Source organism: Oryctolagus cuniculus, chromosome 20 (assembly GCF_051225735.1).
Source record: "Oryctolagus cuniculus isolate XC-2025 breed Fujian yellow rabbit chromosome 20, ASM5122573v1, whole genome shotgun sequence".
In the NCBI taxonomy this organism is placed as follows: Eukaryota; Metazoa; Chordata; class Mammalia; order Lagomorpha; family Leporidae; genus Oryctolagus; species Oryctolagus cuniculus.
Window position 1 is genome coordinate 45,698,624 of NC_142886.1, and position 12,478 is coordinate 45,711,101.

A 12,478-nucleotide genomic window follows, 5' to 3' on the forward strand; every position below is an offset into this window, starting at 1 on the left:
ATAATTTAAAAAAAAAAAGTTTATCTGCATCTGTTTGAAAGGCGGAGCAATGCGGTTAGGGAAGAAGGTCTTCCATCCACTGATATGCTTTGCAGATGCCCACAACCTCCCAGCGGGGGCAGGGCAAAGCCGGGAGCCCGGGGCGCCAGCTGGGGCTCTGCCATGGGTAGCAGGGCCCAGGGTCTAAGCCATCAGTGCTGCCTTCCAGGATGCAGTACGGGAAGCGTGGGTGCCCACGTGGGATTTGACCCCCTGCCTCATGACGCCTGCCCCAGGTCATAGATAACCTAAGCTGGACAAGTAAGGGGTTTTTTGACATAACTGTTTTAGAAGAGAAAGAATAATCGAATTTTCCTTTATTCACATAAACTCCTAATCAGATTTCTTAAATGCTTTTTATTTTCCCATTGCAGTTCATTTTTTTTCTCCGCAGTACAAGCCTAATTAAGATATTATGTTATCAAAATATTCATAAATGAGAGATTGCACGAGGTGGTAAAATGTGACTTCTTCTAGCAAAAAAGGAAAGGGTTCACGTAGATGCAGGTAGATGTAACTATTTATATTCGTCAGTTTAACTTACAGGAGAAGGCATGTTATTGAATTTGATTTTTTTAATTTTTAAGAAATATATAATCCCGTGAATTCTGTGTTTTAGGGCTTTGAGATTTTATGTCATAAATGTGTTTCAAGAATGGTTACCTCTAACAGCAGCTTTAGAAATGTCAGTTTCTTCATTAACAATTTTATTTTCAAACACAATTTATGGTTTACAATATGGTAAGAGATTTTTCTCACTGTGTGATCTTTCAGAATGCTGTGCCGAGCAAAATGGGAGCAGCTTTCCTTTAATATCTATTTAGACCATTTTAAAAACGTGTATAATTTTCTTGATACACCTAAACTCATTTTGAATAGTTGGGGGTCTATTGTGTAAGAACACATTCTGAAAGCTTTCAAAATGTGTATTGTGTAGGTTTTCTCAAAGAAGGAGAGGGGTGATGGGGTGGTTTTCAAGAAGAACAGAGGCCTCTAATCCTTTTATTTTTATGCAAGGCATAATTTTTACCAATTGAGAAAATTTGGTTATTTGCTGCAAGTAATTTTTCCCCTCACAAAATGATAAGCCTTTAAAAAATGCATATTCTGGCATTTCAAAACCATGCAATATTTCAGAATCACACTAAAAATTAGTTAATGTGGCCATGATATTTATGGCTGAGTGTGCTTTGTCTCCTGCTCACGAGTGGAGGCTGCTCTTACTGGTGGTACTTGTGGGGTATGTTGGGTTTGGGACCGTTCCGAGGGTTCCCAGGGAAAGCATGACTGGCCATGAAACGGTTACTTTAAAGGATGCCCTGAAGAGGAATTTCTCCCCTGTGTTTTTCCTTCTGCATTATAAAATTGTAGAAAAGTATTTCAAACTTAAATGCATTATTTTTGAAGCATCAGATTTTACACGTTAGTCTTATGATTGGACTAATAGTAGTATATTATGAACATGGTTATGTTTTAAATTAAAGAGAAAAGAAGATGGGTTTTTTTGTCTTCAACAACCATAATTGAAGACAGTGAGTGGATACGTAGAGCAGAGTCTGCAGGGGCTCAGTCCTGGTTGTGTGACACATCCCACGGCACAGGTGCAGGAGAGACTTTGACTCTTGATGGAAAGTGATAATTTACATTACTAATTCAAGTAAAATGTCGAATTAGGGTATCAGTGAGGACAGTACCATTTTAATGTAGCTCTATCATTTTAGAGTAGAATCCTTATAATGTGGCTTTAGATTCAGTAACTGTTTAAAGGGAGCTGTTGTGTAGTATTTTTTTAGGATTTATTTTTATTTATTTGAAAGAGTTACAGAGAGAGGTAGAGCTAGAGGGAGAGAGGTCTTCCATTCCGTTGGTTCACTCCCCAAATGACCACAATAGCCAGACCTGAGCTGATCTGAAGTCAGGAGCCAGGAGCTTCTTCCAGGTCTCCCACGCAGGTGCAGGGATTCAAAGACTTGGGCCATCTTCTGCTTTCCCAGGCCATAGCAGAGAGCTGGATCGGAAGAGGAGCAGCCGGGACTAGAACCGGCGCCCGTATGGGATGCTGGCGCTGCAGGCTGGGGCGTTAACCTGCTGTGCCACAGCGCTGGCCCCCTGTTGTATAGTACTGATAATTGACTTTTTCTGATATCTCATGATGCTGATCTCAGGATCAGAGCATAGTCAGTTTTCTCTGCAGAATCAATTGTAAAACTCTTGACGTTTAAACCTAAAAATCTGCATGATGTTCTAAATATAAAATTATCTTCCAAAAACTGAGGAAAAAACTGAGAATTTTAAATCAGCCTTAGTGTATAGTCTTGTAAGTGGCAGGGGGAGAAAGATAGTCATGTAAGTGTAAACTTCGCCTTAACTGAACTGTGTGGCGATTGAATTGGGACCGTAACTTGAAGAAATAAAAAGGGTTAGTTTTAAAATGCTCTTCCAGTTAAGTAACTAACTAAACCCATTATCAGAAAGCCCTTAAAATCTCTTTATTACTACACATGTGTGGTGGAAATTTTGTAGTAAATTCAAAGAAGCTTTTGCACTTTTTAGGAGAGAAGTGTTGACCTCTGTTGCTTGGTGCATCTCAGTCCATTAGGGGCCGGTGCTGACCTGGCCAAGTGACGCAGGAGGCGGTAGGAAATGGCCACGCTTCTCAGCCAGCGCCAGGTGACCTGATCAGGCTGAGGTGGTCACGGCTGACGCCGCTGTTCTGTTGGAGACACAGAGGGTAGCTGGTGGGAGAAACGTCCTTCGTCAGGTCGAGCTTCCACTCCCAGTGGAGATCACTGACAGAGGCCAACCCAGAGTGGTGCCTTTTTTTTTTTTTTTTAAGTTTTTTAATTTGTTTTGAAAGAGTTACAGAGACAGACAGACAGAGAGAAAGGTCTTCCATCTGCTGGTTCACTCTCCAAATGGCCACGTCAGCTGGGGCCGGGCCGGGCCAAGCTGAAGCCAGGAGCCCAGAGCTTTCCAGGTCTCCCACATGGGTGCAGGGCCCTCAGGACTTGGGCCATCCTCTGCTGCTTTCCCAGGAGCACTAGCAGGGAGCTGGATCGGAAGAGGAGCAGTTGGGACATTGGCGCCAATATGGGATTCTGACCCTGCAGGCGGAGCCTTGGCCTCAGGAATTCACCTGTTGTGTTTGTTTTTATCAGTCTCTTTCTGCTAGAATATAAATGTCCAAAACCTGGACATTCGTTTTGTTTTATGATATATAGCAAGTGCCTAGAAAAATGCACATGGTAAATTTTCAATAAATAAATATTGGTAGAGTAAACGAATGAGTGAAAAACCATGTCACGTGGGGTGCCAGCATCGGGGTGATGCCTTTTAAAGAGGCTCCCAGGACCTGTGTAATGTTGAATGATAAAGACTTTCCATGTTACATGCGCAGCCCGGTGCTCTCTAACCTGTGAGGGGTAACGGGCTTTCAGAAGCAGCTCACTTGGGAGGCACCTCCTGGCCTTCAGTGTGTAGAAGCACGTAGCTTTCGTATGCATGTAGAATTTCATAGCTTCCTCCACTGAGTGCAGCCTTCTCTGTTGTCTATTTGCTGTCACTTACACGGGGTGGGGGGTGGGGGTGTCATGCATTACATTTTACAGTAGACATTTTGGAGAGAAATAGTTCAGTACCAGTGTGAGCTGGGTATGTTCTTACCAATGAAGAGTTCTTACATGGGCTTAGACTGGGAGGTAGGCTCTAACATATTTGCTGATATATTTAAAAATTGACACAGTTTCCTAAGATTTTGCTGGGAACTAATAGTTGTACTTCTGTGAGTAAACTCCATCTCTGCAAATATGTCAGAGTCCATTTGACTTTTAGATGTTGATAACTGTATCTAGAGACGTTTGCTTCTACTCTTTTGCCTTTATAAGTTAGTGACTAACGGTTTACATTTCTCTGCTTTCTCTTCAAGGTTCAAGGAGGAGGCGAGTGCAGCAGTAACTCAGACGCGTGAACCAGCGTTGCTTCCTTTCCCTGTGCTTGTTTCTCCTCTTCTGTTTTAAGTGTTTTGTTTTCATGTGAGTCTTGTGAGAGTGATAGTTACATGGTATTGTCTTTGAAAAACATAAACTTTTTTATTAAAATGAATGTGAAATTTATTAAAGGCTAATTTGTGCAGTCTGAAGATCCTCAGGTCTGCTCTCGGCGGTCCCATGCTTGCGTGTTTGGGAGCTGGGAGTACATGGGGAGAGATTACTGTGATCTGTGCTTTTCTGGTCATTGTGCACTTCCCAGAGTGCATAAAATGCTTGAAAGAATCTTCAGCCTTAAGGAAGTGCAAGACTTAAAATAAAGGTCTCTTGGTTGATACAGATAGACAATTTATTGTGACCTCAAAGTGTGGTTTGTACTGATTTTAGCATTTATTAAGCACCTCTGGTGTGCAGTGTTTGTACAGGAAAGCAGCACTTCTAAAGTCTTAGAAATGAGAAATTTTAAATTGTGGAATTCTTTTTAGTTGACTTAGGAACAAAAACTTGGAATTTTAGTATATTCATCGAGTTTCAAGGTAATGTTCCTCAAAACTTTGTTAGAGAGATTGGGCTGTGTTTCCTAATGGGTGATACCCTGTACTATTTGCAATACGCACCATGTTTTTATGTGGGATATGGACACCATTTCAGTTAAGTGTTTAAAATATAGTGAGCACCTTGAACTAATGATGTAACTACTGCTTAGGACTAAACTATTACTGCTTAGCCTAAATGGGTTATTAAAAAGCAAAAGTTGACTTAAAGAAAATATTAAGTATTTTCATAAAATGCACAGGTAGAATGTGGACATAGCCAGAATTGACGAGGCTGTGCTGAGAGGGGCGGGGGCTCTGATGCAGATATGTAGCTGTCACGCAGCGCTCTCACCACTGTGTTGGGCAGATACTAAGAGATACAACGCAGACCTGCACACTTGGCTCTGAAGGTTGGGCTTCCGCCGCCTCGGGTGCCAGGGCTCGTGTCTCCGTGGACAGCGAGTGAGGTTTTGGACAGAGATGCTGGCTTCCCATGGAGTGTTGGGTTTCAGTGCTCCTCAGTGCTGTGGTCCCAAGTTTATTTGTAACACCTCAGTCAACTCACAAGTTCTGTTTTAAACACAGTGATGCTTAAAATAGGACAAAATGTGTGTGCTGTATCTTTGTGTATATGCCTTAGCCTTTTTTATTTTTCAAAACACAAAAACATAGCAAAACCTGTTGGTTAAATATTAAGAAAACAAATATTCCCTCACATATTGTTTGAAACAAGTGCTGGCATTTTCTTGAATGTTACTGCATTGGCAGGGCTGCAGGAATTAATGAGAACTACTGGCCGCGGTAGCCAGTGGGTCTCAGCTGTGTCCCTCTTCTGCTCTGCTTGTAGTCTCAGCTCGCACCTGGGTTCTTGAAGTCCAGGGAGAGCCGCTGCCTTGTCATCCGGTTATGCTTTTTTCCCCTTGCCCTTTTCGGTTCTGTGTGGCTTTTATTTTCCTTCCAGCCCCTGAGTGGGTTGGGTGTTCCATGCGTCGTGTAGGCCTCACAGCCCGGCTTGGGTTCCCTTTCCTCCTGCCCCCCGCTGTTCACGTCGGTCTCCTGGGAGCGGAGGAGCAGTTGGTTGAGCATCCGCACCCGTGCAGGCTCGTGTCCTTAACACAGCCAGGCTTACGCAGGCTCTGCGTTGTCTAGAAAGCAAGCGAGAAATCTTTGGGAGCTAACTAAGCCCTGAAGTAAAAATGGTAACTTCTGGTGTTGACGGTGGCCTCTACAAACAATACACAGTCAGTTATAAAGCCAGATTTTTTTTAATTAGTAAATCATCAGGTTGTATAAAGAGCCCATTGCAAAGCAGTAAATGAGTGATGGAAATAGAATAATTTATGTGTGCTTGTGTGTAACTGCACATACATAATTAATCATTCTATGCCTACTCTTTTTTTTTTTTTTTTAAAGATTTATTTATTTATTAGAGTGGTAGAGAGAGAAAGATAGGGGTCTTCCATCTGCTGATTTACTCCCCAAATGGCTGCAATGGCCAGGGCTGGGCCTATCTGAAGCCAGGAGCCTGGGGCTTCTTCCGGATCTCCCATGTGGGTGCAGGACTTGGGCCATCTTCCATTGCTTTCCCAGGCCGTAAGAGAGCTGGATCAGAAGTGGAGCAGCCAGGACTTGAACTGGCACTCATGGATGCCAGCACTGTAGGCAGCGGCTCCTATACCGACTCTTTAAAATCTCATTTTTAGGCACTGGTGCTGTGGCATAGCAGGTAAAGCTACCACTTGTAATGCCAGCATCCCATATGTCCCGGCTGCTCCACTCCGATCCAGCTTCCTGCTATGGCCTAGGAAAAGCAGTAGAAGATGGCCCAAGTGCTTGGGCCCTTGACACCCACACGAGAGACCAGGAATAAGCTCTGGCTTTGGCCTGGCCTAGCCCAAGCTGTTGTGACCATCTGGGAAGTGAACTATCAGATGGAAGATTCTCTCTCTCTCTCTAACTCTTTCGATTAAATAAATTTTTTAATAAAATCCCATTTTTAGTGGGCTTTCTTCTTTGGATTATCAAGGTATAATAGTAATGCTTGATAATTGTAGCAAATTTAGATCCTACAGAGACGCATCAGAAGACAAACCAGCCATAATACTGGCAGCCGCAGGAATATGGTCTCCACCCTTTGTCTTCCTCTGTTTTGTGTGTATTTTGATCTTTACATTGTTGAATTTTATATGAAGCTTTATATTTTGCATTTAAAAGCTAGCATTAAATACTTAACATGTTAATTACAGATCCTTCACTAATATAATTTTTATGTTTTTAATGTTTTTTCTAATGGCTCTATGATACTTATTTTTTTAAGATTTTATTTATTTGAGAGGTAGAGTTACAGAGAGAGGGGGAGAGACAGAGAGAAAGGTCTTCTATCTGCTGGTTCACTCTGCAAATGACTGTAATGGCTGGAGCTGGGGCAGTGAAGCCAGGAGCTTCTTCTGGGTCTCCCACACGGGTGCCGGGGCCCAAGGGCTTGGGCCGTCTTCCACTGTGTTCCCAGGCATATTGGCAGCGAGTGGATCTGAAGAAGAGCAGCCAGGACGTGAACCAACGCCGTATGGGAAGCCAGCACCACAGGCGGTAGCTTTCCCCGCTACGCCACAGCTCTGGGCCTCTGTGATCCTTTTGCGATCACTTCTCTGATATCGCTGTGTCCGGCACAGGGATGTCACGGCGCTGCGAGCGAGATGGGAGGAGCATTTCCCTGGAGTCTGAGGGAGCCTCTGTTGGGCCAGAGACTGAGATGGGAAGTCAGTAGTGCAGAAGGTCAGGTTACTTTGCGGAAATCCGTTAGTTGACGCCGTGCCCAGTGCATACGCCGGGGTGCCTGTCTTCCACATTCTCATCCTGCAGGCCGTGGGCTGGATGTGTCCCTGCAAAGTCCAGGGGGGTGGCGTTTGGAGGCGGGGCCTCTGGGAGCTAGTTAGGGCATGGGGCGGAGCCCAGGTGAAGGGGATTAGCCCTGCACACCTGGAGCATCTGCCAGGGCTTGATCTTGGGTTTCCAGCCTCCAGAGCTGTGGGAAAGAACCTGGTGAAGCCGCCCGCCTGTTACTGCAGCCTGAAATGAGACGTTAAGTGATGTCTTTATACTTTGGAGGGGTAAATCATCATTGAAGGGGGTGGGGGGGGGAGCCAGGATCTGGGAACTCACTGCAGGTGCCCACGTGGCCGTCAGGGACCTGATTACTTGAGCTGTCGCCGCTGCCTCCCAGGATCCACGTTAGCAGGAAGCCGGAGCCAGAGCTGGGAATGGAACTCTGTGGTGCAGCGGGTTAAAGCCCTGGCCTGAAGCACCGGCATCCCATGTGGGCGCCAGTTCGAGTCCCGGCTGCTCCACTTCCGATCCAGCTCTCTGCTGTGGCCTGGGAAAGCAGTGGAGGATGGCCCAAGTGCTTGGGCCCCTGCACCCGCATGGGAGACCTGGAGGAGGCTCCTGGCTTCAGATCAGCCCAGGAACTCTGACACGGGACACGGGTGTTCTCACCAGCATCATCACCCTGCTGCAGGGGGCGGTGTTTCCACTGCCGGTGGGCCTGGATGATGAGTTCTAATAGGCCGTTCCCTGGGTGCATCTGTGCTGTTTGTGTGGTGGGACCCTGAGTGACTTCTGCATCAGCCATTCCCATGGTGGATCTCTGTGCTGTTTGTATAGTTAGGCCTGCCCCCTCCTTTGTTATGTTTGTTTCTGACTTGATTTTTTAATGGAGATCTATTTTTTAATTTTTATAAAATTTAGTTTTTATGGTTTCAATCTACTGATGTTTTTCACTTTTTTCTGCTGGTTTAAAATACTGTCTATACAGAAATCAAATATTGATGACTTTATCAGGGCCTTTTTTTATTTATTTGAAAGAGTTACAGAGAAAGGTAGACAGAGTGATCTTCCATCCACTGGTTCACTCCCCAAATGGCCGCAATGGCCGGAGCTGAGCTGATCCAAAGCCAGGAGCTGGGAGCTTCCTCCAGGTCTCCCACGTGGGTGCAGGGGCCCAAGGACTTGGGCCATCTTCTGCTTTCCCAGGCCACAGCAGAGAGCTGGATCGGAAGAGGAGCAGCCGGGACTCGAACTGGCGCCCACATGGGATGCCGGTGCTTCAGGCCAGGGCTTTAACCCACTGCGTCACAGTGCCAGCCCTGGCCTTTTGTTTTAATGGTTCTAAATTTGCAATCCATGTGGAATTGGCTTTGGTGTCTGTCTGCACTCTCCCACGAGGTAAGGATCACAGGGCATTTCCCCAGACAGCTACTCAGTGGCTCCAATACCATTTGTTACATAAAACACCTCTCCCACCCTCCTTTATTCCACATGTTCTTAGACTGTGGTCTCTGCACTGTCATTTGATGCCATCAGTGTGTTCTTTGGTAGCACCATACTGATTAAATTCATGCCATTTTAGTTATTAGTTCCTTGTTGCCCAATCCACACTAACAAATCAAAATGAAAGAAAAAATTCACTTGTGATATCACCACTACAAAAACGAAACTCCTGTCCTTTGGCTGTGTTATTTTGAGTCTTGCTTTCATGTGTACGTAATTCTTCATAGTTCTGACAGCTGCATGGATAAAAGTTTATAGTATTTTTCAAGTTCCATGAATTATTCCTTCAGCCTCTCATTTATTAAGCTCTGCTGATACAGAAATGCAAGACACTCCACAGAGAGAAGGTTTTCCTATGGAAGTCTAGCCCCGTACACTCTGTCACTCATTCTGTAGGGCATGCCCTTGACCCTTGACCCTAGACAACTCTTTATATAGCTATAGCTTCCGCTATAAAGGATATGTTTATACAGAGTTTGCTTTTGAGGTGGTAGTAGTGTTTTGCAAGAACAGCATTCCCGAGTTTCAGTCCTTTGGTTTGTCTTGAAGTGGCCTATAAAAGTCATTTGGTGAACAAACTCGGGTTTTATTTATGAACCGCTGCAAAAGAGCTTCAAAAAGCCTTTCCTGTTTGAAGCTGGGGAAGCGTCAGAAGTGTGGGGGGTGGCCTGTGGCGGTCTGGGTGCGGAGGCTGGGGCTGCAGGAATGACCGGGGAATGGGGCGGCGCCACAGTCTGACAGTCCCTCCTTTCTGGAGGATGCGCTGTGTCAAGTGAGCACCTCACAGCACCTGGCCGACTGCTTACACACAGCACCTTGCCATGGCTAATACGCTCCGACCCTGATGCAGAAATCCAGAGTACGAAATGCATCGTGGTCCTAGCGTGGCCCGTGCAGGCTCTCCAACTCCTCCCACCGTAAGACCAGCTTGTGGGAGAACTCCCGTGTGGGGGGAGAGCGACTGGAGGGGCTGCAGTCCCGGGTGGGAAGTCACCTGAGCGGGGAAGAGGGCAGAGTCATCCGTTCAGGGGCTCCTCGGCCGGTGCCCAAACCTTGTTTTCTTGTCTTCGTTAGCTGTTGGAGAACACGGTTGGTGCATATCCCAGTCCGCTGAAAACTGTCCTTGCAAAGGAACGTGACCTGGGCCCAGAGTGCGTCCCCTCCCATCTCAGTCTTCTGGCCCAAAAATCCTTGGCAGATATTTTAAAAATATGTTAATTTACCCCACCGTGTATGGTTAACAAAGGTCCTTTAGACCTTTCTTAGGACGTGCATATGGTTGCAGTGGTTTCTTCCTTGCATTTTTAATGTTCCCAAGCAGGCTTTTGAAAGAAACCGTATTCCAGGTGGTACAGTCCCCAAATGAGTCTGCTGTGTCATGCAAGTGTTCAGGTAGCAGAGGTGGCTGAAATTACATCAGAAATGGTTTCCAGGGCCTTGTCTGCCCCCGCGGAGGTCAGAGAAGCCGCCTGCAAACGCACAATTGGCGGTCAAGAATCCAGACACCTGCTGTTCCCGGTGAACTGTGCCGCACACACAGAAGGTGGGTGGGAGGAGCAGCGGTGCGAATGCCTGATCGCCCAGTGGCAGAATGCAGAGGAAACGCGGAACTGGTACCGATGGAGGGTTTTCATTTTTTTCGGTGTTATTGTTGATATCCCCATTTGCATGTGACGTCCCGAACACAAAAGAAGCTGCCTCGAGCCTGCATTTACTGCTCTTGCTGACTCCAGTTGTGTGTAAATATTGGAAAACAGCAGGGCCCTGCGTTCCGGGAGCCACTTGAGCAGTGCCACACAGACGAGTGTCCTCACCGGCGCTGCAGTCACACTCCCAGCTCCCCTGCTGTTTCTAATCTGTGCGCACAGCCGTGAAAAAACCGCACTGACATTTTCAGGCCCGGCGGGGGGCCACTTGACGAGGGAATGTTCAAGACCCCAGTCCCTGGGATTCAAAGTGGCCAGCGCACAAGATAAATCTTCATAGGAGAGCGAGTCTGCACTTCGGCTGAGGCCCTAATGAGGGTGTCTGTGATGAGGTCTCCCCCTCCGCGGCCAACTTTTTAGCAGTCAGATATTGATTGTTGCCTTGTTTAGACCTACAGATCTGCAGGGAGAGTCTCCTCCCACCCGCCCGGCCAGCCCCTGCTCGGGCGGCGCGGGCGGCCTCCCCGGGAAGGGCGCCTCTTCCCAACGACTCTCAATGAAAGTAAAATCTGGAACCCGCGGCTCTGCCGTGCGAAACAGGGTCACTTGCTTTCTGACGTGAGCCTGACAGACTTCGCTCCCTGTTTTGTCCCAGTGAGCTGCCAGATTTGTACGCCATAATACCAGTAATGCAATTAGGTTTGCTGCACGTTGTCGGTTGACTTCTCAGTTAAGAGTCTCTCTCCCTGTGGGAATAAGACTAGACAGACTGTCATTTGCTATTACTAATTCTGCTTAGCATTATCACTGGAGCTTTTTTTTTTTTTTTGTAATTAGCTATCTTAGTTGGCTCTTAAATTTTAATAGCCAATTGAAGCTACGTTTTAGCCAAGTTCCATATCTAAATTGCATTCAGTCCATTAACAAAGTTGGTTAAAAGGCTATTACCGCAAAAGCCAATATATGGTGGTTCGCACTTTAGATGGTTGCAGCAGCCGCAGCGCCAGGCTCCCCGAGTTTTCTAGAGGAACTCGGTCCCCTGGAGCAGGGGGACACGTGAGGCGGACGCGCGTGGCTTCCCGGTGACACGGCAGGTGGCCTGACACACCAGACCCCCGCTCGCCCTAGTTGGGAGAGTTCTTGCCAGGTTTGGTTTTTGCTGGGCCGGTGGTGATGGAGGGAGGAAGAGAGAAGGCGTTTAATATTCCAAATTAAAATTGACGGCTTTTGAAAAGTGAATAATTGAAATGATGTTTTTCTCTATTTCAGCTGATCAAAATTATTAGCAAAACCATCTGAGGCACCTTCTGGTCGAATTGTAGTCTTGCTGGGTTTAGTTTGTAAAACATTCTGCCAGACATTTAAAAAAAAAAAAACTGTAGCCGAGCCAGCACAGAGGCTCTCGGTGCCTGATGGACGGGTGGTCCCCTTTGTTTTCCCGGGGAGCGGGGATGCTGCTGATCAGCCCAGATCTCCGATGCTGGCCCGGTCCCCTCCTGCAAGCCGAGGCATGGGGAGGCTTTCCCATCTTCTAACGTGTATAGTTTGTGGTGCAGGCCATCGAAAGGCAGCAGCCAGGGACGGGGTGCGTTCAGTTCCCTTCTTGTCTCTGAGTCGTGGGAACGCTGGGGTTGTGGCTGTGGAGAGGAGCTGGGAGCAGCCTGGGCCTGGCCCCGTGTCGGTCCCCACCACGCCGTCTTGGTTCCAGGTCCTGGTTTAAAATGAACGGCGTTCCTGCTTCAGAAATGCACAGACATCTAGAAGCTGGTGCCTCGTTCAGAAGGTGTCAGGAATTGTACCTCAATCTCTTAAAGCAACAGGAATGCTTCTTGGCTCCCCGTTACGTGGCCATTCTCAGGGGGTCACTTCCCCTGACTCCCCCAGGACCACTGTCATGGCGCCACCCTCCCTGCCGTGCATAGCCCCCGCGGAGCAGAGCTGG

The 12,478-nt window shown here is 46.9% G+C and overlaps 1 protein-coding gene across 9 annotated transcripts in view; it reads left to right on the top strand.

Moving 5' to 3' along the window:
* Window positions 1-4,151, top strand: part of VRK1 (VRK serine/threonine kinase 1) — an 80,705-nt gene extending 76,554 nt beyond the window's left edge. For 8 of the 9 annotated variants that reach the window (XR_011385046.2, XM_070065634.2, XM_089322531.1 and 5 more), the window contains one exon: window positions 3,965-4,151. Coding sequence is in view for 8 of the 9 variants with exons in the window: in XM_070065634.2 (XP_069921735.1) it covers window positions 3,965-3,993 (29 nt within the window). In the remaining variant the exon portion in view is untranslated. Of the gene's footprint in view, window positions 1-413; window positions 542-3,964 lie in introns of those variants that run through there. The other variant, XM_089322530.1, reaches the window with a different exon arrangement.
* Window positions 4,152-12,478: the final 8,327 nt, after the last annotated feature.